The sequence below is a fragment of the Sphaeramia orbicularis genome, unplaced genomic scaffold (assembly GCF_902148855.1).
Source record: "Sphaeramia orbicularis unplaced genomic scaffold, fSphaOr1.1, whole genome shotgun sequence".
NCBI lineage: Eukaryota > Metazoa > Chordata > Actinopteri > Kurtiformes > Apogonidae > Sphaeramia > Sphaeramia orbicularis.
In genome coordinates, this window is record NW_021941740.1 from 32,715 (window position 1) to 58,485 (window position 25,771).

The 25,771-nt window shown below is 44.6% G+C and overlaps 1 protein-coding gene across 1 annotated transcript; it reads right to left on the reverse strand.

The window, feature by feature from the left end:
* Positions 1-24,308: 24,308 nt before the first annotated feature.
* On the reverse strand, positions 24,309-25,416 carry nppal (natriuretic peptide A-like). The gene is made up of 2 exons (XM_030130774.1): positions 25,330-25,416; positions 24,309-24,626 (listed from the first exon to the last, which is right to left on the reverse strand). The coding sequence occupies exons 1-2, from the start codon at positions 25,414-25,416 to the stop codon at positions 24,309-24,311; spliced, it is 405 nt and encodes a 134-aa protein (XP_029986634.1).
* Between the last annotated feature and the right edge of the window lie 355 nt (positions 25,417-25,771).

Here is a 25,771-nt window from a genome sequence, read left to right on the forward strand (position 1 = left end):
TAATTCATCCAAAGGTTGTTCTATGGGGTTGAGGTCAGGACGTGTGCAGGCCAGTCCAGTTCATCCACACCCAGACTCTGTCCTCCATGTCCAAATGGACCTTGCTTTGTGCACTGAGGCACAGTCATGTTGGAAGAGGAAGGGTGCGGCTCCAAACTGTTCCCACAAAGTTGGGGACGTGGAATTGTCCCAAAATGTCTTGTTCTGCTGAAGCATCCCAGTTCCTTTCACTGGAACTAAGGGGCCCAGCCCACTCCTGAAAAACAACCCCACAGCATAACCCCCCCTCCACCAAACTTTACACTCGGCACAATGCGCTCCCACAGGTATCGTTCTCCTGGAGACCGCCAAACCCAACCGTCCGTCAGATCGCCAGATGGAGAAGTGTGATTGGTCAGTCCAGAGAAGGCTCCTCCCCTGCTCTACAGGTCCAGTGGCGGCGTGCTTACACCACTGCATCCACCGCTGTGCATTGCACTTGCTGATGTATGCTTGGATGCGGCCAGCTCGGCCACGGAAACCCATTCCATGAAGCTCTGTGCGCCACTGTTCTGGAGCTAATCTGAAGGACACATGAAGTTTGGAGGTCTGTACCATTGACTCTGCAGACAGCGTCCACCATCTTCACACTCTGCGCCTCAGCATCCGCTGACCCAGCTCCGTCAGTTTCCGTGGCCGACCACTGTGTGGCTGAGTCGCCGTCGTTCCCAAACACTTCCACTTTCTTATAATCCAGCTGACAGCTGACTGTGGAATATTTAGGAGCCAGGAAATTTCACCACTGGATTTGTGTCACAGGTGGCATCCTATCACAGTTTCCACACTGGAATTCACTGAGCTCCTGAGAGAGACCCATTCTGTCCCAAATGTTTGTAAAAGCAGTCTGCATGCCTAGGGCTGGATTTAATACACCTGTGGACATGGAAGGGACTGGAACAGCTGAGGCTGAGGATTGGGATGGGGGAGACAAGACTGTTGGAAATATAGTGTATGTCTGGTCAGGGGTTTTTACACACTTTCTAAATTTTTGCCGGTAAGCCTCCGGGACCAACTCGTAAGCACAGAGAACAGTGGCTTTAACAACCTCATAATCCAAACTCTGTTCAGCTGTGAGTGAGGAACACACCTCTTGGTGCTTTACCTGTCAGCTTCCACTGCAGCAGCACAGACCATACTTCCTGTGGCCAGTTCAGTGTACCTGCTATGCGCCTCAAATGTACTGTTTTCTTTCATTCTTTGTAAGCAAAGTTGAAACTATAAGGACACAAATAACGCCCCTTTCTCATGACCCCTCCGTGCATGTCCCCTGTTGTGCTGTTTTTGATGACTTTGAGCCTGTAACTCTCCCAGAATTAAAAAACACTGTTTCTCAGTTGAAGGCTGCAGGTTCTCCAGATGACCCACTACCCCCACGTCTCTTTAAGGAGGGTTTTGAAACTATAGCGCCTGCTGTCCAATTGATTTTAAACAGTAGCTTGTCATCCAGTGTTGTCCCTAGCTCATTTAAACATGCAGTGGTGCATCCCTTGCTTAAAAAACCTGGCCTTGTGCAGCAGTGTCAAATTTCAGGCCTATCTCTAAGCTCCCGTTTGTCTCAAAGATCCTGGAGAAAATTGTTTTTATTCAGTTGAAATCATTTTTAGATGAGCACGGTATTTTAGAAACTTTTCAGTCTGGTTTTAAAAATCTTCACAGCACGGAGTCTGCCTCTCTTACGGGTTTTAATGACATTTTTATTTCAACTGATGCTGGCCTTTTTGTTGTTCTGGTGCTGCTTAACCTGATGTCCGCCTTCGACACCGTTGACCATGGGATCCTCCTCTCCCGACTGGAACACTGAGTGGGGATTCGGGGTTCAGCTCTGGACTGGTTCAGGTCTTATTGACTGGGAGATCCTTCTGTGTTCACTTTGGTGAATTTGTTTCCTCTTCTGCCCCCCTGTCCATGTGGGGTACCACAAGGATCCATCCTTGGACCCTTGTTATTTTCTCTTTACATGCTCCCTTTAGGGTCCATCCTGAGGAACATGGCATTGCATTCCATTTTTATGCAGACGACAGTCAAATCTAGTTACCTTTTAAGAAGGCTGACCCACAAGCGATAAAACCGCTGATTGGACTGTATTGATGACATTAATCTTGGATGTCATTGAATTTCTGAATCTAACCAGGACAAATCAAAGTGATTGTTTTTGGCCCCAGTGTTTCAAATCACACAGCTCTTGTTGACCTGGGTTCCTTATCTCATTTGGTTAAACAGTCATGTTCAAATTTGGGTGTTAAAATGGACCCCAATCTTAACTCGACCGACAAATTAGTGGTGTGGTCAAGTCCAGTTTCTTTCACTTACGGACAGCTTGCAAAAGTAAATCTGTTCTGCCCAGGGATCTTGTTGAAACTGTGATCCATGCTTTTGGAACCACTAGACTTGACTGTTGTAATGCACTTCATGCCGGGTTTGAGTGAAAATGCAGCTGGGTCCAAAATGCTGCAGCTCGGCTTTAACAGGGACACGCAAACATCAGCATATTTCACCGGTTTTAAGCTCACTCATTGGTTACCAATGCGTTTTAGAGTTGATTTTTAAAATTCTTTTATTGTTGTTTTAAATGTTTGAGTGGCCTTGCCCCCTCCTACCTGTCTGACCTGATCCACCCCTACGCCCCCCCGTGTGCTCTCAGGTCAGATCAGCTGCAGCTTGTGGTTCCAAAAACTAAGAAGAAGCTTCATGGGGACCGTGCCTTTTCTGTTGTCGCTCCCAAAGTTGTGGAACCAGTTGCCCTTAGTTGTTCGACAGGCTCAGTCTGTACCTGCTGCTTAATCACATTTAAAAAATGCACTTTTTCTCATTAGCTTTTAATCAGTGAGTGACGGTCTGTTTTTTTAATGCTGTTTTTAACAGAATTTTAATTGTCTTGTGTTTACGATGGTTGTATTTTGTTGTTCTTAGCCCGCTTAACACCCTGTGTTATCACTAGTTTTATTTACTTATTTAATCCCTTGTTTTATGTTTGGTGAACGGCACTTGTCAGCGGTAAAGTTCTAACGTGCTTTATTAATAAAGTTGGTACGTGTAGCGGGTAGCGGTCATGGTTATGGTAGCGGTATGGTATGAGTAGCGTGATGGTACGGTACGGTATGGGTATGGATGGTACGGTACGGTACGGTACGGTACGGTAGGTATGGGACGGTATGGTATGGTACGGACATGCATAGTGGTATGGTACGGTAGGGTAGGGTATGGTATGGTAACGGAATGATATTGGTATGGTATGGGGTATTGGTAGTGGTAGGTACGTAATGTATATGGTATGGTACTGTATGGTAGCGGTATGGTATGGTATGGTACGGTAGGTAATGGTATGGTATGGTACGTTAATGATATGGATGGTACAGGTATGGTACGGTATGGTATGGTATGGTAGGGTCGGTAATGGTATGGTAATGGTATGGTACGTAAGATATGGTATGATACGGTATGGTAGGGTAGAGTATGGTATTGCGGTACGGTATGGTATGGTACTGGTATGGTACGGTATGGTATGGTACGGAATGATATGGTATGATACGGTATGGTATGGTATGGTACGGTACGGTACGGTACGGTATGGTATGGTATGGTATGATACGGTACGATGCGGTACGGTATGGTACGGTATGATATGGTATGATACGGTATGGTATGGAATGATATGGTATGATATGGTACAGTACGGTACGGTATGGTATGGTACGGAATGATATGGTATGATACGGTACGGTACGGTATGGTATGGTATGGTATGGTACGGAATGATATGGTATGATACGGTATGGTATGGTATGGTATGGTATGGTACGGTACGGTACGGTATGGTATGGTACGGTACGGTACGGTATGGTATGATACGGTACGATACGGTACGGTATGGTACGGTATGATATGGTATGATACGGTATGGTATGGAATGATATGGTATGATATGGTACAGTACGGTACGGTATGGTATGGTATGGTACAGTACGGTACGGTATGGTATGGTATGATACGGTACAGTACGGTATGGTATGGTACGGAATGATATGGTACGGTACGGTATGGTATGGAAATAACAATCCACCTCCGCTTCTCTGAACGGAGGCACCAGAGCAACATGCCAGCTCACATCGAAGCTGTCACGGGTAGAGTGTGTGGATGTGTGGTCCACAGGTGAGTGGGGAACAACAGGCTGACGTTCCAGCTCCAGGGCTTTCACCCTCAGGAGCATGGCCTCCACCTCCAGCTCTTTGTGTCTTACCTCCACCTCCTTTATGCGCAGAGTCAGTCAGAGTTCTTCTGCCGACATTCCCTGCACAACCGGAGGTCTCGCTGACACGGTGGGTACAGACAGCTGAGGATCACGGAGCTCCTCCTCCACGTCACCAGCTCCTGCTGTGAACACCCCCCTCTCCCCAAGCTTCTCAATGAGGACTCCCTCAGCTCCTCCCTCCTAACATTTGTAGGCAGCGGCACACCAAAACAAGTGGAAATAAGCATTAAATCCACCTTTCCTACAGGCGTCTAATCGCTCCAGTGTCGGATGCCAGCAAAGGCTTCATAAAATCAAAAGCTCATAATTAAATAAATACCAATTTAAAAAAATAATAAAATCCCAGATTTTTCCTCTTGTTGTGGTGTAAAAAAAAAAGTAATAATTATACAAAAAAATGTTACACTTACAAGACTAGGGCTTTAACTGAAAAATGTGAAGCAACCTGAAAATTCTCAAGAAAAAATAGTGCAATTGAACAATATATACGAACCTTAGTTTATCATTTATTCATATGCGTGCACAAACTTACAGATCCCAGTGGGATCTACAAATACACCAACATTTAAATACACAGGGCAGAAGATTGGGTACAGTTCCACAGACTCTCACTATTTGCTTCAGGTTAATGTTCAAGTAGCAGTTTGTAGATGTAAACCTTTTTCATTAACAGAATTTGATTGAGTTTTCACTCAAAAACAGGACAAAAACTTTGGAGTGGTGACATTAATTTAATATCCGTATTTGAATCACTATTATTTATTATATATTATTTTGCTGGTCTGCCCACCTTTAGCTCATAGTATTCTGAATGTGGAACTGAACTAAAGTGAGTTTGACAGCCCTGCTCTAAAATGAGCAAATTAGAACCTGAATATTAATTTGTGAAGTAAATGGAACCCCAATACCATCCTTTGAGGAACACCTTCTGTGGTCACAGAACGTTTACTGATGAATGTGAAAGAAACCACACGAGGTGCAACTGTAAACATTTAATGACACGTCTAACAGAACGACAAAAATGGTCTGACATTCACTGAAATAAATAAACCTATAAGTCACAAAGAGTATCCAATAAATATAAGTAAATAAAATAGAATAGAATAAAACATCTTCAGTCGAGACGCTGTCGTTCCAGGGTGGAGATGTAAGACTAGGCCTTCACTTTGGGATCTGAAACACAAGAAGGGTTCACATTAAAAACACAGAACACAGACACACTGTAAAACATCTGTAATTTAACCGAATTTTCACTGTTTATTTGACAGATTTTTCTGTATTTTCAGATCCAGGAAAAATATCAATGAAATGACAAAAACAGACTGTGATTTTACATGTCAAAATGGAAAAGAACAGGAAAAAAATTGTAACTGTGAATAAACATCAAAGGTCAGTTTTTTAAAAGAAATATTTTCTTTTTTCACAGAAAAATACAGTTAGAATACATTTGCAAATGTATCATAATTTCAACAAATATTTCTTTTCTATTTATGAGATTAAACTGTTAATTTAAAGTTTAACACTGTCAAAAAAACAAAAAAACAAACCAAAAACCAGATAAAATTACTGACAGTTAACGGTAACCAGAAGTATTAGTTCTGTCAGTTGAACCAGACTTGTTTGTTAATTGACAAATATCTTGTGTAATTACAGGAGCTTTCACAACAAAACTGTTGAATAAATGTATTTTGTGAATGTATAACATGTATAAGCACTGATAAACTGTCCAATACAGTTTTTATCAGAGGATTGGACAACTGAGTTCTGACTGAAAATTATTTTATATTATATTATAGGGAATTGGATTGTTTTAATACATGTAAATATTCTTTATTGAACATTAAAAGGTAAAAAAAAAAAAAAAAAAAAAAAAAAAAAAAAATGCAAAATATCATGTAAATTTAGGGCAAAAAACTGTATTTTAAGTATGGAAAATTACCATATTTTTATGAAGGTTATTTTCTGTTATTTACAGTATTTTTTCAGTAACCCCCGGCTGCTGGAATAATGCCTTTTTTTTTTTTTACTGTTTTTTTTTACAGTGTGTGTTCAAACTGAAAGTCTGTTTTACAGACATTCCAGTGTTCAGATCCTGTTCAAATGTTCAGATTCTATTAGTTCCCAACTAACATCAGAACGGGATTTGAGTCAATCCAAACAAAGGAACGAACATTATTGAATAAAAGAGTGTGAAATAAGAATAAATAAGATATAAACAAAAACGAAAAACAAAAATGAACCGCCACAATATCTGCATTTAAATAATATCTTAAAAATATCCATACAGTACTTTGTAAGATCAATACAGTGCTGTATTTGAATTATGGACAATTGCTGTATTTTATGAGATGGTTATTTTCTGTTATTTTAACATATTTTTTCGGTGCCCCCCTTCTGCCGGAATACTACCATTTTTTAACTTTTTTTTTTTTTTTTTTTTACAGTGCAGACAGACAGAGTGTTGTGATTGGACAGTGCTCCGTGTCACTCCTGGTCCGGCCCACTGTGTTACAGCCCATGGAACTCATGGATCCGATCCGGTCCATCCTGCGGCCGAAGCATCCTGATGAGCTCCTGGAGTTGGAGTTGGTGTTCCGGACCGCCTTCAGGTTCTTGGCTGACAGGAACTTGCCTGAGAAACGGCTTCTTCTAGCTCCTTCTGAGATGGCTCCACCAGGTCCTCCCCATTAAACCGTCCAGAGGGTCCACCTGGTCCACCTGGTCCACGTCAGTCTGCTCTGGGACAGACTCCTGTAGTCGGTGAAGGAGAACCTAGAACAGACCCGGGTCAAAGGCAAGGTTATTATCGTTAACGAAAACTAATGAAATGACGAAAATTAGAATGGTAAAAACATTTTCATTAACTGAAATAAAAAAAAAAAATATATCATTAAAAGAAAAAAAATATAACTAACTGAGTCTGTATTGTGTGTTTACAAAAACTAGCTAAAACGGATTTGTTTTCGTCTTTGTCAATGTCGGATTGATACGAAATCGATTTATTTCGCTCTAGCAATTTTAGCCGCTGGCACCATGTGACACTTCACGGTCCGTCACTTCTGTCTGGGATTATTTGAATTACAACAGCAAAGAAGATGAAAGATAAAAAAAAACTAAAATTAATACTAAAACTAAAGTAAAATTAAGCATTTAGAAAAAAAATGAAAACTAATAAAAACTATCAAACCTGCCTCTAAAAACGAAGTAAAACGAACTGAATTAGAGAAAAAAAAGTCCAAACTAAATCAAACTAAACTAGAATGAAAAATCTAAAACTATTAGAACCTCGGTCAAAGGTCAGCATCCACACATCACACCCTTCATACATGGACTCATCACATCACATATATGATCATATATGATCATTAGCAGTAGGAGTCTGAACCAAGGTTCTAATAGTTTTAGATTTTCATTCTAGTTTAGTTTGATTTAGTTTGGACTTTTTTTCTCTAATTCAGTTCGTTTTAATTCGTTTTTAGAGCAGGTTTGATGGTTTTTTAGTTTCTTTTTTTTTTTTTTTCCCCAAAATGCTTAGTTTTAGTTTAGTTTAGTTGTAGTTTAGTTGTAGTTTAATTTTAGTTTAGTTGTAGTTCAATTGTAGTTCAGTTGTAGTTTAGTTGTAGTTCAGTTGTAGTTTAATTTTAGTTCAGTTGTAGTTCAGTTGTAGTTCAGTTGTAGTTTAGTTGTAGTTCAGTTGTAGTTCAGTTGTAGTTCAGTTGTAGTTTAGCTGTAGTTCAGTTGTAGTTCAGTTGTAGTTTAGTTGTAGTTCAGATGTAGTTCAGTTGTAGTTTAGTTGTAGTTTAGTTGTAGTTCAGATGTAGTTCAGTTGTAGTTTAGTTGTAGTTCAGTTGTAGTTCAGTTGTAGTTCAGTTGTAGTTCAGTTGTAGTTCAGTTGTAGTTTAGTTGTAGTTCAGTTGTAGTTCAGTTGTAGTTCAGTTGTAGTTCAGTTGTAGTTTAGTTGTAGTTCAGTTGTAGTTCAGTTGTAGTTTAGTTGTAGTTCAGTTGTAGTTCAGTTGTAGTTCAGTTGTAGTTCAGTGGTCTCTTTTCTCTTCTTCTCTGTGCTCCTATTCAAATCAATCCCAGACAGGACTCTGCTGCTTTAGTCTCCATGTTTCCAGGTAGAGTGGGGACCAGAAGACGACTGGAAACCACAAGTGAACACAAGTGACAGTTAAATATCCTACGGTGCGGCTGTGGTTGGCCCTTTCATATAAGGTCGTCATGTTCCAGATCTCAGCTACGCATGTGCACTGCATATCTGTCAGAATGGCGGCCAGTACGAAGCAGAAGAAACGAACAGGCAGGAAATTATTCATGTGAACAGTAGCGTAAGTGCACATTCATTTGTATTCTTTCACATTATACTTTTATTACTTGAAATATTTTGAATCTAAGCGACCATACAGCCTGTCATAGACTCGTTCAGCACAAGTCAGGGGCGGGGCATTGTCAGTCAGGGAATTCCCTGGGCAGGACCTTTAACTCTGCAGCACAGGATTGGTCAAACAGGTCATTTATTTTAACATCATTCAAATGTAGTCAGAGTAAGACAGAATGACCTGAGCCTTTCTGGAGAATATAGTGATTTCTGTGATTTTACATAAATGTTTTTTTTAAAAATGCATCTGAAAAAACAGTTGCCTTGTGAATGTGTGTTCCAGTATCCTGCAATTATTTTTATTTAAAAAAAAGCCAAAACTTGTCCTTTCCTGGGTCTCAGGAGGTTCAATATCTTCTTAATAAAAACCACATGTAAATGCATCGCAACTTAGCCTAATTTTGAGCAATAAAATCAGTCGGAAAAAAAAACAATTTAGATACTTTTGTCATAATTAGAAACGGACCAATTCCATAAATTTATGCACATGTATATAGACTGTTAAAAAAACAAACAAAACAAAAACGCTAAAAAAAAGAAATATTCTAGCAACTGGGTGCCAAAACAACAACAAAAAAAACAACCACATTCAAATAACAGAAAATAACCATCTCAGTAAAAATACAGTAATTTTCCATCATAAAATACAGTTTTTTTGCTCTAACGTTACATGAGATTTTACATATTTTGTTTTTTCCTTTTTAATGTTTAAATAAAGAATATTTACATGTATTAAAACAATCCAATCCCTATAAATATATATATATAAATATTTTCAGTGAGACTCAGTTGTCCATCCACTGATAAAAACTGTATTTGTTCATTTATTCAACATTTTTGTTGTGAAACCTCCTGTAATTACACAGATATTTGTCAATGAACAAACCAGTCTGGTCAACTGACAGAACTAATACTTCTGTTACTGTTAACTGTCAGTAATTTTATCTGGGTTTTATTTTATTTTATTTTTTTACAGTATTAAACTTCAAATTAACAGTTTAATCTCATGAATAGAAAAGAAATATTTGTGACATTATGATGCGTTTGTAAATGTATTTTAACTGTATTTTTTCTGTGAAGAAAGAAAAATTTCTTTTGAAAATATGTAAATTTTCTGGTTCTCCACAGTTCCAGTTTTTTTCCTGTTCTTTTCCATTTGACATGTCAAATCACAGTCTGTTTTTGTCATTTCATTGATATTTTCCTGTATCTGAAAAATACAGGATAAATCTGTCAAATAAACAGTGAAATTTGGTTAAATTACAGATGTTTTTACAATGTATATTTGTTTATGTCTTCGTCTTGTGGTGGCGTAGTTCCAGGTGGACTTGTGTCAGACTCACCTTGAGGACGTCCATGTCCTGTGTTGGACAGACTGACTGGGTATGAACAGATCATCTGCAGGTGGATGAGGAGGAGGAGGAGGCGGCAGAGCGAGCAGGCCGACACATGCATGGTTCCTGTCCTTCGTTCCTTCCACGGGACCTGTTATTCTTCTTCTTCTGTGGGTGGACCTGTTCTTCTTCTTCTTCTGTGGTGGCTCTTCTTCTTCTGTGGTGGCTGTGGTGTCCACAGCTGCTCCCTCTGCTCTTTTATACTTCAGTCTGACTCACATCCTTCTGCCAAACAAACCGGCGTGCATTCCTGACACCTCGCACTGATAACGCCGCTGTCCCGGAAAACTGCTCCTTTTAAAGATATGGGTTCATTCGTATGACACGATGGACACGGGCCCCGCTTCCTCTGTTTCAGAAACATACTCACACTAACCCCCCCCCCCACCACAGGAGTTGTCACAGAGTCGACCTGCAGGTGTGACCGTGTTACTAAATCGATGCTGCGTACGTGGATGGAGACACCAGAGTGCATGATGGGAAGGGATGAAGGGATGTGGGAGGAGCCTGAAGGGAGTGGAAGGAGCTTGGACATTTGACCTGTGGACCTGAGGATCTGACTCCCGCCTCCACAAGGATGGGGGAGGAGCCTGAACCTGTGACCTGGGGATCTGACTCCGCCTCTACAGTCCATCATCACATCTTCATCATCATCATTGTTATCATCATCTTCATCATCGCATCTTCATACAGTGTCAGGTACTTGTTCAGAAACCCCTCATATGCCTCATTAACATTTCCATCACACACTCCAGTCCATTCTTCTGTGAGGAGGTCCTTCCAGAACTGATCTACAGTTTCATCAGTTCTCACTCGTACTTGCCTCTAAACTTCTTCCTCATTCTTCATCTCCATATGACAGCCAAATGCCACAAATAAGATAAGACAGATAAGAAATCCTTTATTTGGCCCACAATGGGGAAATTCCAGTGTTGCACACTCATTATAGGACAGTGCAGAAAAAGTCACACAGAAGGTTTTAAAAAGTAAATAAAGATGTGCATGCATTAAAAAAAAAAAAAAAGTACAATATGGATACAAATAAATAAAAGTGTCCGTTTTGTGTATTGCAAATGGGATTATTGCACCAGGTTAAAAGTGTTCATTGTAGAGTCTAACAGCAGCAGGAAGGAAAGATCTGCGAAACCTCTCTTTCACACAGCGAGGTTGGATCAGTCTGTCACTGAAGCTGCTCTCCAGAGCTGACAGAGTCTCCTGCAGGGGGTGGGACTCATGGTCCAGCATGACCTGAGTTTGGCCAGGACCCTCCTGTCCCCCACCTCCCGAACCAAGTCCAGAGAACAGCCCAGGACTGAGCTGGATTTCCTGATGATCTGTCCAGCTTCTTCCCTCCCTCTCTGTGATGCTGCTGCTCCAGCAGACCACACCGTACAGTACCGCTGATGCCACCACAGAGTCATAGAAGGTCCTCAGGAGTGGCCCTCTCACTCCAAAAGACCTAAGCCTCCTCAGGAGGGTAGAGACGACTCTGGCCCCTTTTGTACAGTGCGTCTGTGTGTGAGTCCAGTCCAGCTTATTGTTCAGATGAACACCCAGGTACTTGTATGAGTCCACTCTCTCAATGTCCCTTCCCTGGATGTTCACTGGTGCGGGTGGAGTAGAGTGGCGTCGACGGAAGTCCACCACCATCTCCTTGGTCTTCCCGGCGTTGAGGAGAAGATAATTCTGCTGACACCAGTCCACAAAGTCCTGCGTTAGTCCTCTGTACTCTGCGTCATTGTCGTCCGTGATGAGTCCGATGATGGCAGAGTCATCAGAGAACTTCTGAAGGACACAGCTGTCCGTGTTGTGTCTGAAGTCAGCAGTGTAGAGGGTGAAGAGGAAGGGCGCGAGCACCGTGCCCTGAGGCGCCCCCACACTGCAGGTCCGGACTTCAGACACACAGTCACGGGCTCTCACAAACTGGGGCCTGTTTGTGAGATAGTCCAGGATCCAGTCAGTCAGGTTGTAGTCCACCCCAGCATTCTCCAGCTTCACCCTCAGGAGCCCCGGCTGGATGGTGTTAAACGCGCTGGAGAATCAAAGAATAGAATCCTCACAGCGCCGCCAGGTTTCTCCAGATGAGTGAGAGAGCGGTGAAGCAGGTGGATGATGGCGTCCTCCACTCCAATGCCAGAACGGTACGCGAACTGCAGTGGGTCCATCGCTGGGCCCACAGCAGAGCGGAGGTGTCCCAGGATGAGTCTCTCCAGTGTCTTCATGAGGTGGGACGTGAGAGCCACTGGCCTGAAGCTGCTGAGGTCTGTAGCGCGCGGTGTCTTGGGCAACTGGTACCCACGCAGGAGGGTCTTCCAGAGCTGTGGTACCACCCGCAGCCTCAGGCTCAGGTTGAAGACATGCTCCATGATCCCGCACAGTTCGTTTGCACAGGACCTAAGGGAGCCTGGAGCTGATGCCCGTCCGGTCCAGCTGCTTTCCTGGGCCTGATCTTCTTCAGCTCTCTCCTCACCTGGACCGCACTGAAGGAGAGAGGTGGGCATGGCTCTGTGCAGGGGGGCAGAGGTGTTGGTGGTGATGATGTCAGCAGTGTGTCGGGGGATGGAGTGGGGAGGGTGGAGTCCGTGGGGAGCTGATGGGCCATCACAGAGGTGTGAAGAGGCGCAGGGTTGGACCATTGTCCTGACCTGAGTTGAGGGCTGGCAGGCTGCATGGGTGGAGGGGTGGGTGACAGATCAAATCTCAGAAAATGCGAGTTCAAATCGTTCACCCAACCGAGTGTCTCCCTCCGTCTGTACAGGAACGCTTTGAAGCCAGAGACTGTGCTTAGGCTTCTCCACACCTCCTGAATGTACATATACAGGTAAATGGTCGGTATATCATTTGTAATCAGCCCACTCATGACTTTATTGTCCGGTACATTTATGTAAATGTTATCAGTGAATGTGGCTTGCGGTGGAGCTCATCCCACCAGCTGACTTATCACTGGGTGTAAACCCTGCTGTAGAATGTGCCCCCAAAAATCAGATGTCACACTATGTGTAGATACTTTGAACAGATTTCTGTTACAGTCTCTACAGAGAATATAGGTTTTATTTTCACCTCATCTATTCATCGGTTCTTTCCACTTTGTCCTTAAACAGTTCCATGTCTGACCCTGGAGATCTGGACATGAATGAAACAACAGTATTATGCATCCTCTTATGTCAAATTCCACAGTTATACTTCCATTCCATTGTCCGATTGCAGTCGTCATATTTTCAACTGGTCTACATTCATATTACTGTCACAAAATAAGGACACTTCCCCCTCCTCTCTTATTGTTTCAGTTGACATAATACAATCAGAACCATCCATATGAAAATCAATACTTTTCTCTTGTTCACAACCATGTTTCTGAAAGGGCTATGACTTAAACTTATGTACAAAATCCTTGATCTGATTGAAATTTGCAGAGACTTCTGCAATTCAAATGTATGAATGAAAAATGTATGACCCAAATCAACGCTGTTATTTCATTGATCCTCAGTGTAGTATTCACATGTATCACATATGGAATTAACACATGGTGTTCAGGATCCACCTCAAGTTCAAAATCATGAAGTTATAATCAGTGTAATCAAACCTCCAAAACGTTGGAGGTGATGGCGAAGTCATGTGCTTTAGATGACCCCAGTGTCTGGAAGGCTTCCAGCTTCACCTCCTCTTCAACCGTTTTCTTCTTCTTCTCCCTCTTCGTACTTTGTTCAGAAGGCTCAGCAGTGCCTTTACTCCAGACATCCTCTCCTTTGTCGGGTTCGTGCCCCTCCCACCCGGCAGCCTTCAGTGTGGACTCCAGGTCGGACTCTCTGGGCATCATCTCCATGGTAACGCCATAGTCGTGCAGCCCCTCTGCTGCGTGCCAGGGAAACCCCAAACATCCTCAGCTTTCCTCCTGCCTCTGTTATCTTCAGCCTTGCAGGAAAAAGCCCAGGCGCTTTGATCCCTCTCTCCTTCAGCTGCTTTCGGTCATCCCTGTATTTGCCCTCTCCTGAAACACTTTGGTGGTGAGACCTTCATCTAAATAAATCCAGGTGTTGTTCTCCAGCTGAATCTCCTTTTTCCCCCAAGCAGCCCAAAGCACCATCTGTCTCACCTTATAACTTTGGAAACAAACTCAAATGGATCTGGGTTTGTTGCTGTTGCCCTGGATCAGCTGTCCAGAACGGTGTGCACTGTCCATCGGTATGACCCCCTCAGTTTTCCATGTCTCTGAAGGCCTTTTCCACAAACCCCATCAGCTCACTTCCCTTTTCAGGCACTGCATAAATTGTCAGATTCTTCCTTCTGGATCGTCCCTCACAGTCCTCACATCTTCCACCAAATCCTTTTGAATACGAAGGCTATGATTCAGTACCTTTGACAAGGGGACTTCCTGGTCTTCATTTACTGCAATCCTTGACTCCACTTCATTCTTCCTTTTATCCAGCTCCTAGATTTTTTTCTTAATCTCACTTATGTCCTTCTTCACCACAGCAAAATTTCGAGCAGTTTCCTGATGGAATTCTTTGATTTCTCTCAAAATTTGTCTGAGTCCTTCCAGGTTTCCTCCTCAGACACCAGTCAGTTGTTTGGCGTTCTCTTTGTGTAGATGTTTTCCTCTTAGGCTTCAGTTTTCTTCTTATTCTCAGCTTTTTTCTACAGGGGTTGGACAAAATAATGGAAACACCTTCACCTCAAGATGATAATGCCCCAATCCATACAGCTAGAATTGTTAAAGAATGGCATGAGGAGCATTCTAATGAAGTTGAGCATCTCGTATGGGCCGGCACAGTCCCCAGCCCTCAACATTATTCAGCATTTATGGTCAGTTTTAGAGATTCAAGTAAGACGTCGATTTCCACCGCCATCGTCTCTAAAAGAGTTGGAGGGTATTCTAACTGAGAATGGCTTCAAATTCCTTTGGAAACAATTCACAAGTTGTATGAATCAATACCTCGGAGAATTGAGGCTGTAATTGCCGCAAAAGGCGGACCTACACCAATTAAATTATATTTTGTTGATTTTTAAGGTGTTTCCATTATTTTGTCCAACCCCTGTATAGCTACAGAAACGGTATCATTTAATACACCACTATATTATCGGCTGTCAATTATTGGAACTTTACCAGTATTTTCGTAGCTGTTTATAATTATTGCTCTCTGGCAACTATCTGATCACAGTGCCATCATCATCATCATCATCATCATCATCATCGTCATAGAAACCCAAACTAAAACCAGCTTTTGGACCAAACACAAACCTGAACCAGAACCACACAGACTCTAATATTCACATGACAGTCCACACAAACGCCTTTGGAAGATTCATGAATATTTGATTCCATCTCTGGAAGCAGATCGGACTAAATCCATTTAAATTTGACACATTCCACCTTGGGTTAAAATTTTGTCATTTTCAGTTCCAATTTGCAGAACAGAAAATTACATTCTGGTTTTGTATTTCGTGTCTTTTCTTTTTAACCCATCACCTGGTCTCTCTGTGGTACCAGTCATCCACTTCCTGTTTGTGTTCTTTTTTCAGTCGTCCTTCAGGATCTTTTCAGTATCAGACTGTGTTTTTCTTTGTTGTGTGACGTCATGTGTTTGTTTATTCTCTACAGACCTAAAGGTTCACCTTCTGTCCACGTCTGTATTTATAAAGTCCTGGTCTAAACCACAGTGAACTGTCCAACTGAACAGGAGTCTACAGAAACTGTCCATTTGACTGGACGTGTGCCATGATGAAGACGAACTGAAAACCCCAGAGGGAATGTGTGGAGTCCACTGGACAATGACACTGATCCACACAGAGTTTTGGGGGGTGGGGGTGGGGGGGTGGTCAAGGGAACGGCCTGTGTCCTGGGGGGTGGAGCTGTGTCCTGGGTGGACACTGTGGAGCAGGTGGGGGTGAGTAGAGGACATTGTCCAAGCTGACATCCCTCGTGGACACCAGCTGTGACCCACCTCATCAGAGCATGGAGGATCTGAACAGAACCTTCAGGTTCAGACTGATTCACCACAGACTGAACACCAGTAGAACCCAGTCCTGGACCTGTTCTGGACCGTCTGACATTCTGCACATCCACTGTTTTAATTATGGACATAGTCTGTAGAGTTTGAACTTTATTATTATTATTATTATTATTATTATTATTATTATTATTATTATTATTTTGTATTGTTTGTCTTTATGCTGCACATTTTTCTTGCACTTTATTCTGGGACTGCCTTGACCAGTGAATTTCCCCCAGTGTGATTTACTCTGGTCTAATCGAATCGAATTGAATCGAATCCTCCTTGAACTGCCACCTTATTGTGGTGGGGGAGTTTGAGCACCCGAATGATCCCAGAAGGTCTGTTCTCGGGGGCTTTATGCCCCTGGTAGGGTCTCCCATGGCAAACAGGTCCTGGGTGATGGGCCAGACTAAGAGCAGTTCAAAAGTCCCTATGAGAGAGAGACAGCAAAGGACCATGACATCGCCCGGCACGGCACAGCCAGGGCCCCACCCTGGAGCCAGGCCTGGGGTTGGGGCTCGTAAGCGAGCGTCTGGTGGCCGGGCCTATGCCCATGGGGCCTGGCCGGGTTCAGCATGAAGGAGCGACGTGGGCCCACCCTCCAGTGGACTCACCACCCATCGAGGGAGCCGTAGGGGCCAGGTGCATTGTGGATCGGGTGGCAGTCGATAGCAGGGGGCTCGACGACCTGATCCCCAGACACAGAGTCTGGCTCTTGGGACATGGAATGTCACTTCAATGGGGGGTAAGGAGATGGAGCTGGTGAGGGAGGTTGAGAGATACCGTCTACATCTAGTTGAGCTCACCTCCACACAGCTGGGCCTGGAACCCAAACCCTCCAGAGGGGCTGGACTCTCCACTTCTCTGGCGTTGCCTGCGGTGAGAGGCGGTGGGCGGGTGTGGGCGTGGTCATAGCCCCTCAGCTCAGCCGCCATGTGTTGGAGTTTTCCCCGGTGAACCAGAGGGGTGGCGTCCCTGCCCTGCGGGTCAGGGACAGGTACCTACTGTGTTTTCCGGCCTACAGGCCGAACAGCAGTGCAGAGTACCCAGCCTTCTTGGAGTCCCTGGAGAGGTTACTGGAGGGTGCTCCGACTGGAGACCTCCATTGTTTCCTGGGCAACTTCAATGCCCACGTGGGCAACAACAGTGAGACCTGGTGGGCGTGATGGGTAGGAACGCCCCCCGATCTGAACCTGAGTGATGTTTTGTTATTGGACTTCTGTGGTTGTCAGTTTGTCCAGAACAAACACCACGTTCGAAACACAAGGATGGTCCAGAAGTGCAGCTTGGCACCAGGACACCTGGGCCAGCAGGTCAATGATTGAACTTTGTTGTTGTGTCATCTAGACCTCCGGCCGTGTGTTTTGGACACTCGGGTGAAGAGAGGGGCGGAGCTGTCAACCGATCACCACATGGTGGTGAGTTGGATCCACTGGTGAAGGTGGAAACCGGACCGACTCGGCAGGCCCAAACGTGTTGTGAGGGTCTGTTGGGAACGTCTGGCAGAGTCCGATGTCAGCGTGGTCTTCTTCAACTCCCACCTCTGGGGGAGCTTCTCCCAGATCCCAGGGGAGGCTGGGGACATCAAGTCCCAGTGGACCATGTTCTCTACCTCCATTGTCGAAGCAGCTGCTTGGAGCTGTGGTCCAGGGTCTCCGGTGCCTGTCGTGGCGGCAATCCCTGAACCCGGTGGTGGACCCTGGAAGTAAGGGATGCCGTCAACCTGAAGAAGGAGTCTGATGGAGCCTGGTTGGCTCGTGGGACTCTGGAGGCAGCTGATGGGTACCGGCAGGCCAGGCATGCCGCAGCCCGAGCAGTTGTGGAGGCAGAAACTCAGGTCTGGGTGGAGTTTGGGGAGGCCATGGAGGAGGACTATCGTTCGGCCTTGAGGAAATTCTGGCAACCGTCTGGTGGCCTCAGGAGGGAAGCAGTGCACCACCAACACTGTTACAGAGGAAGTGGGGAGAGCTGACCTCCACTGGGGTGGTGGTCGGACGGTGGTAAGAAATACTTCGAGATCTCCTCAATCCCACTGTCACAGCTCTTCCTTACGGAAGCAGAGGCTGAGGTCTCCAGAGGTGGACTGGTCCAGGTCTCAGAGGTGGACTGGTCCTAATCACCAGGTGTTGGACAGCTCCTCGGTGGCAGAGCACCGGGGGTGGATGAGGTTCATCCTGACTACCTTCATCTCGGATGTGCCAGGACTGTCTTGGTTGACTCGTCTCTGTAACATGGTGTGGCAGTCGGGGACAGTCCCTCTGGACTGGCAGACCGGGGTGGTGGTCCCCCTTTATAAGAAGGGGGGACTGGAGGATGTGCTCCAACCACTAGGGGTGATCCCACTCCAGCCTCCCAGGGAAAGTCTATTCCAGGTACTGGAGAGGAGGATCTGACCCATAGTTGAACCTCGCAAACCATGGTCACATCCCACACGCAAACTTCTACATTGTGCACACAAATTAGTACACGCAAATTGGGATCTTGGTAGATCCGGCCCAGTGTGTGTGAGACATGTGGACCACAAGGACAGACACACAGAGTCCACGTTTATGCAAAATACAGTTTTACTACAATAAACATTTGATTACAAGCAACTCTACTGTATCCAACAAGAAGAAGACAATAAATAAATAAATAAATACATTTTATAATTTAATAAGAGCTCACATTTGAAAAAAGGAAAAGCACAGTTCTGAAGGAGAGACGAAGAGAAGAGTCAGTGGAAGCTTTGAGTCCTGGACCCGAACCCCAACACACGGAACCGCTCCACCTGTGGACGTGGAACCCCTCCACCTGTGGACGTGGAACCCCTCCACCTGTGGACGTGGAACCCCTCCACCTGTGGACGTGGAACACACACTCAGGTTCTAATCCATGTACTCATCACATCAGTGTGGAACAGGACTGTCAGACCCAGTTCAGTTCAGGGCCACATGTGGTCTGAAGTGGACCGGACCAGTCCAATAAGAACAGTAATACAGACATAATGTCAAGTCCAAATTGTCATCACATTAAACCAGTGGTCTACAAACTCCTGTTCTTTCAGGTTCCACATTCAGCCTGATCTGATCTGCAGTGGACCCAACCAGTCAAATAAGAACAGAACAACCTGTAAATAATGACAACTGACCATTTATGTCTGTGTTTGAGTGAAAAACCCCCACTATATTAAGAAAATACTTACTTACAGAATATTATTTTGGTTCAAACCCAACCAAGGAACTCCCATCTGCTTCTCCAACAGTAAAAAGTGCTTTTAGGATGCTTCAACACTGAATAAAATAGTCTGAAACAATTATACATAAAATATAAACAAAAAAGAAAAACAAAAATGAACCTCCACAATATCTGCATTTGAATAAACACCTAAAAATATTGATACAGTACTTTTTAATATTGATACAGTATTGTGAAAAAACTGCTCTTATTGGTCTACAGCAGGGGGTCAAACTCCTGTTCTTTCAGGTTCCACATTCAGCCTGATTTGATCTCCAGTGGGCCGAACCAGGAAAATAAGGACAGAAGAACCTATAAATAATGAGAACTCGTCAAACCAACATGTCAAACCGTCCGGCGCCTCAGGAGGGAAAGCAGTGCACCACCAACACTGTTTACAGAGGAAGTGGGAGGAGCTGACCTCCACTGGGGGTGTGGTCGGATGGTGGAAGGAATACAGGGAGGAGCTCCTCAATCCCACTGGCACGTCTTCCATGGAGGAAGCAGAGGCTGAGGTCTGAGGTGGACTGGTCCAGGTCTCAGAGGTGGACTGGTCCAGGTCTCAGAGGTGGACTGTCCAGGTCTCAGAGGTGGACTGGTCCAGGTCTCAGAAGTGGACTGGTCCAGGTCTCAGAGGTGGACTGGTCCAGGTCTCAGAAGTGGACTGGTCCAGGTCTCAGAGGTGGACTGGTCCAGGTCTCAGAAGTGGACTGGTCCAGGTCTCGGAGGTGGACTGGTCCAGGTCTCAGAAGTGGACTGGTCCAGGTCTCAGAGGTGGACTGGTCCAGGTCTCAGAGGTGGACTGGTCCAGGTCTCAGAAGTGGACTGGTCCAGGTCTCAGAGGTGGACTGGTCCAGGTCCAGAGGTGGACTGGTCCATCACCCAGGTGGTTGGACAGCTCCTCGGTGGCAGAGCACCGGGGGTGGATGAGGTCCACCCTGAGTCCCTTCAGTCTGTGGATGTGCAGGACTGTCTTGGCTCACACATCTCTGTAACATGGTGTGGCAGTCGGGGACAGTCCCTCTGGACTGGCAGACCGGGGTGGTGGTCCCCCTTTATAAGAAGAGGGACCGGAGAATGTGCTCCAACCACAGGGGGATCCCACTCCTCAGCCTCCTGGGGAAAGTCTATTCCAGGTACTGGAGAGGAGGATCCGACCGATAGTTGAACCTCGGATCCAGGAGGAACAATGCGGTTTTGGTCCTGGTCCTGGAACACTGGACCAGCTCTATACTCTCCATCGGGTGCTCGAGGGTTCATGGGAGTTCGCCCAACCAGTCCACATGTGTTTTGTGGATCTGGAGAAGGCGTTGAACCGTGTCCCTTGTGGTATCCTGTGGGGGGTGCTTTGGGAGTATGGGGTCCAGGGTCCTTTCCTAAGAGCAGTCCGGTCCTTGTATGACCGAAGCAGGAGCCTGGTTCACAGTAAGTCAGACCTGTTCCAGGTGCATGTGGGACTCCAGCAGGACTGCCCTTTGGCACCGTTGTGTTCATGATTTTATGGACAGAATTTCTAGGTGCAGCCAGGGACCGGAGGGGATCCGGTTTGGGCCAGAGGGGGTCCGGTTTGGAGACCACAGGATTTTGTCTCTTCTTTTTGCAGATGACGTTGTCCTGTTGGCCTCATGGAACCTGGACCTTCAGCGTGCACTGGGGCGGTTTGCAGCCGAGTGTGAAGCCAGTGGGATGAGGATCAGCACCTACAAATCTGAGGCCATGGTTCTGGACCAGATAAGGTGGTCTGCCCTCTCCAGGTCGGTGGAGAGTGTCACATCAGCCTCCAGACATTAGTCTGGCTTTGTCTGTCTTGTCTGTCATTTCCTGTCTTATTTTGTTAAGTCCTCCTCATGTGTCATGTCTGGTGTCTTTACTTCCTGTTCCATTACTCCCACCTGTGTGATTACCTGTCCCCGCCCTGATTTGTTCCACCTGTGTCTGGTTTTCTCCCCTCCCTCTTGTGTATTTTAGTCCTGTGTTTCCCTCTGTCCTGTGCCAGTTCGTATTCTCTTCTGTGTGATACTTTCCAGTGTTTTTTGGATCCTGTCTGTTTGACTGTTTTTGACCTGGATTGCCTTTTTGACTCCTGGCTTTTGCCTGACCCTTGTCTGTGCCTCTGCCTCCAACGATTCCACATGTGTTTGACCTTCAGTCTGTATTTCTGCTACGTGAGCCTGCCTGTTCTTATGTCCTGTTGTCTTTCCGTTTGCGTCTCTGTGTATGACCTGGTTTGGACTCTGACTATTCTCTGCTTTCCCCTAGTCGGGTTACCGACGCGTGTTACCGGTCCGGACTGTGAAGTCCAATTTCCGGTCCTGTCTCTGGATCCAGTGAAGTCCTGTGAGTCTGGGACTCAGTGCCTTCAAGGATCTGCTTATTTATATTGTCAGTGATTGTCAGTTATTATTGTGTTTAATAAACACTGTGAACTTTTACATCTGTCTCCGGGTCTTGCAATTGGGTTCAGTTTCCGTACTCAGACCATTACAGAGAGTCTTTGACCCCAGTGGAGGAGTTCCAGTATCTGGGTGTGGTTCACAGTGAAGGAAGGATGGAGTTTCAGATTGACAGGTGGGGTGGGTGCAGCGTCTGCAGTGGTTTTATGGGTCTGCTGTGGTTCAGAAGGAGCTGAGCCCAAAGGAGAAGCTCTGGATTTACCCTCAGTCTATGTTCAGACCCTCACCTGTGCTCAGGACCCAAAGGACCAGATCATGGATACAAGCGGTCCAAATGAGTTTCCTCCATAGGGTGGGTGGGTCCACCCTTAGGGATGGGGGAGGAGCTTAGTCACCAGGAAAGAGCTCAGAGTAGAAGCCGCTGCTCCTCCACACTGGACACTCTGGAGACACTATGTCTGTGGACTGGACTGGGAACGCCTCGGGGTCCCCCCAGAAGAGCTGGAGGAGGGGTCTGAGGAGAGGGAGGAGTCTGAGGACGAGGGAAGTCTGGGCATCCCTGCTTAGACTGTTACCCCCACGACCCGGCCCCAGGATAAAGCTGATGGATGGATGGATGGATGGATGGATGGATGGATGGAGGATGGATGGATGGATGGATAATTCAAGACTGTGGAATTTTTACACTTTGTAAATTCATCCCAGGGGTCAGATTGGAACCTTGGGGGGGACGCATTTGGGCCCCGGGCCTCATGTTTGACACCCCTGCATTAAATTGTCCTTTAAAACAACATGAATAACATGCACAACCTAACGTTTCTTTAAAAAAAAATAAATGCAATTGAACTAATATTCAGCCTCAGTTTATTATTTCCACATGTTCAATTCTGTCGTCCAGACCAGTGGATCTACAACACACATTTAAGAACAGACTGAATATTAGAAACTATTCCACTGGTTCAGATGAAGACAGTTCAGGTTCATATTTGGTCCAGAATATTTGCAATTTTATGAATGATAGGTTCAAGGTTCCAGGTTGCTTTCTTTCTACCTGTGGGTAGGTTGTTTGCAGACATAGTGATTGCATTTGGTATTTCAAACAAAACACACATTGAAGCTGTTCGGCAGGTACTGGGATCGAGTGTCCAGACAAAAAGTGTTCAGTGTTCCACCGTTCACAGAACAGCAGCATGGATAAGGAAAAGACTAAAAGAAATAAATAAGAGCAAATAAATAAAACAAGATGCAATAAAAAACAATCAAAACCAGAGAAGATAAAAAACAGTTTCTGGGATAAAAACCAGGATAAGAACATAAAATGTAAAAATTAGAAGTCACAATAATAATAAATAGAGCAAAGAAATAGAATAAATAACTGAAATAAGTAAATAAAGTGAAATGTCATGAAGGAACAAAGCTGTTTTAAACACTGTAAAATAAAATAAAAATTTAAAAAAAATCTGTAATTTAACAGAATTTTCACTGTTTATTTGATAGATTTTTCCTGTATTTTTTCAGATCCAGGAAAATATCAATGAAATGACAAAAACAGACTGTGATTTGACATGTCAAATATAAAGTAACATGAAAAAACTGTAACTGTGAATAACCAAAAATTTCCATTTTTTTTTAAAGATTTGTTTTCTTTTTTCACAGAAAAATACAGTTAAAATACATTTGCAAATGTATCATAATTCACAAATATTTATTTTCTGTTTATGAGATTAAACTATTAAGTTAAAGTTTAATAGTGTGAAAAAAATAAATAAATAAATAAAAAATAAAACCAGATAAAATTACTGACAGTTAACGGTAACAGAAGTATTAGTTCTGTCAGTTGAACCAGACGTGTTGTTCATTGACAAATATCTTGTGTAATTACAGGAGGTTTCACAACAAACTGTTGAATAAATGTATTTTTGTGAATGTATGACATGTATAAGCACTGATAAACTGTCCAAATACAGTTTTTATCAGTGGATTGGACAACTGAGTCTCACTGAAAATTATTTATATATATATTTATAGGGAATTGGATTGTTTTAATACATGTAAATATTCTTTATTAAACATTAAAAAGTCAAAAAAAAAAGTCAAAAAAAAAAAAAAGCAAAATCTCATGTAAAGTTAGGGCAAAAAACTGTGTTGTAATTATGAAAATTACCATATTTTATGAGATGGCTGTTTTCTGTTATTTAACTGTAACTATAACTTTTTTTTTGGCGCCCCAGCTGCCGGAATAATACTGTTTTTTTGGTGTGTTTTTTTTACACAGTGTAACGCTGTGTCCTGCACCTTGGGACCTAAAAACCTCCGTCCAGAGGAAAGGAGCTGAATTCTTTTTTTTTAAATGGAAATGTTCTGGTTCTTCACAGTTCCAGTTCTTTTCCTGTTGTTTTATCTTTGACATGTCAAATCACAGTCCTGTTTGTGTCATTTCATTCAAATTTTCCTGGATCTGAAAAATACAGAAAAATCTGTCAGATAAACAGTGAAAATTCTGGTACATGACAGATGTTTTTTTTACAGTGTGTCCTAAATCTACAGCTGGGTTCCCACTGGGATGTTTTTCTGTTCTTAGGCTACATTAACATGCGTGTGTGCGCGCGCCTGTGCGTGAGCGTGTGCGCGTGTCCTTCCGGTACCTCAGCATCCCAACCCGCTGAACGAACCGATCCTCTCCAGCCGAACCACGAAGCAGCTCCTCATGCCGCCCTTCTTGGACCTGGTCCAGGACCGCTTGGTGGTCCTCATCAGGTCCTTGAACAGACGCGCCAGCAGGTCTGCTCTGTCCGGCGCCGAGTTCCCGGTGTCCGTTATGGGCTCCGTTACGGTGTCCCACCGGAACCGACCCCCCTCCGGAACCCCGAACACCGACCTGTCCGCGCGCTCATCCGCCGCGTCCGCGTCCTCCGCGTAAAAAGGTCCAGGGTTCAGTTCCTCCTCCAACAGCTGCTTCAAACTCTGAGCAAAAAAAAAAAAAAAGGAAGGAAAATCTGAGTCAGAAGAGTTGGACTGAGAAAAGACATGGCATGTCTGGAGCTGGTTTCATTTTTTTTGTTTCACTGAAATTAAGGATCTGAATTGTTTGTCTCTGAATTCAACTTATTCATAATTTAGAATAAAAAAATAATTCAGGTGCAAAAAAATTCAGATACTAATTTAGTGAAAAAAAAAATCAGTGCTAGAAATTCACTGTCTTTTATAATTCACAGTCTGAAGACCCAGATTACCCCATAAACAAACAACAGCATCAGCTGTGTGTGGTGTGTGTGTGTGTGGTGTGTGTGTGTCTGTGTGTGTGTCTGTGTTGTGTGTGTGTGTGTGTGTGTGTCTGTGTGTGTGTGTGTGTCTGTGTGTGTGTGTGTGTGTCTTGTGTGTGTGTGTGTGTGTGTGTGTGTGTGTCTGGTGTGGTGTGTGTCTGTGTGTGTGTGTGTGTCTGTGGTGTGTGTCTGTGTGTCTGTGTGTGTGTGTCCTGTGTGTGTGTGTGTGTGTCTGTGTGTGTGTGTGTGTGTCTGTGTGTGTGTGTGTCTGTGGGTGTCTGTGTGGTGTGTGTGTGTGTGTGTGTGCGTGTGTCTGTGTGTGTGTGTGTGTGTGTCTGTGTGTGTGTGGTGTCTGTGGTGTTGTGTGTGTGTCTGTTTGTTTGTTTGTTTGTTTGTTTTCTTACCTGTAAATCTGTGGACACTGGTTTGGCTGTAATGCAGCTCAGCACAACGAGCACAGACACACAACACACACACACTCCACTGGACATGGTCTGTTCTGGGGGGGGGTCCCTCTGGTCAGTGGGTCAGATGTGGACTGGTGCTTCTATGTCTGGTCCTGGTGTGGTCCTGGTCCTGGTGCTGGTCCTGGTGCTGGTCTGGTGCTGGTCCTGGTGCTGGTCCTGGTGCTGGTCTGTCTGGTGTCGTGGTGCTCCTCCAGTGCAGCCTTTATATGAGCGCTGCTTCCGTCACTAACCCTGGGAAAACTAACGAGGCGTGACTAACGCTCCTGTGACGAAACTGGAAACGGACTGAAAGAGACTGAAAGTCCTGGACTCAGTGAAGGACACCTGGGACCAGGACCAGGACCAGGACCAGGACCAGGACTAGACTAAGATTTGGACT

Bases quoted from the DNA above. Each gene is read 5' to 3' on its own strand.
- nppal (XM_030130774.1), bottom strand. From the start codon at position 25,416: ATGTCCAGTGGAGTGTGTGTGTGTTGTGTGTCTGTGCTCGTTGTGCTG. The intron at 24,627-25,329 runs GTAAGAAAACAA...TTTTTTGCTCAG, and splicing joins CAGTGTCCACAGATTTACAG to AGTTTGAAGCAGCTGTTGGA.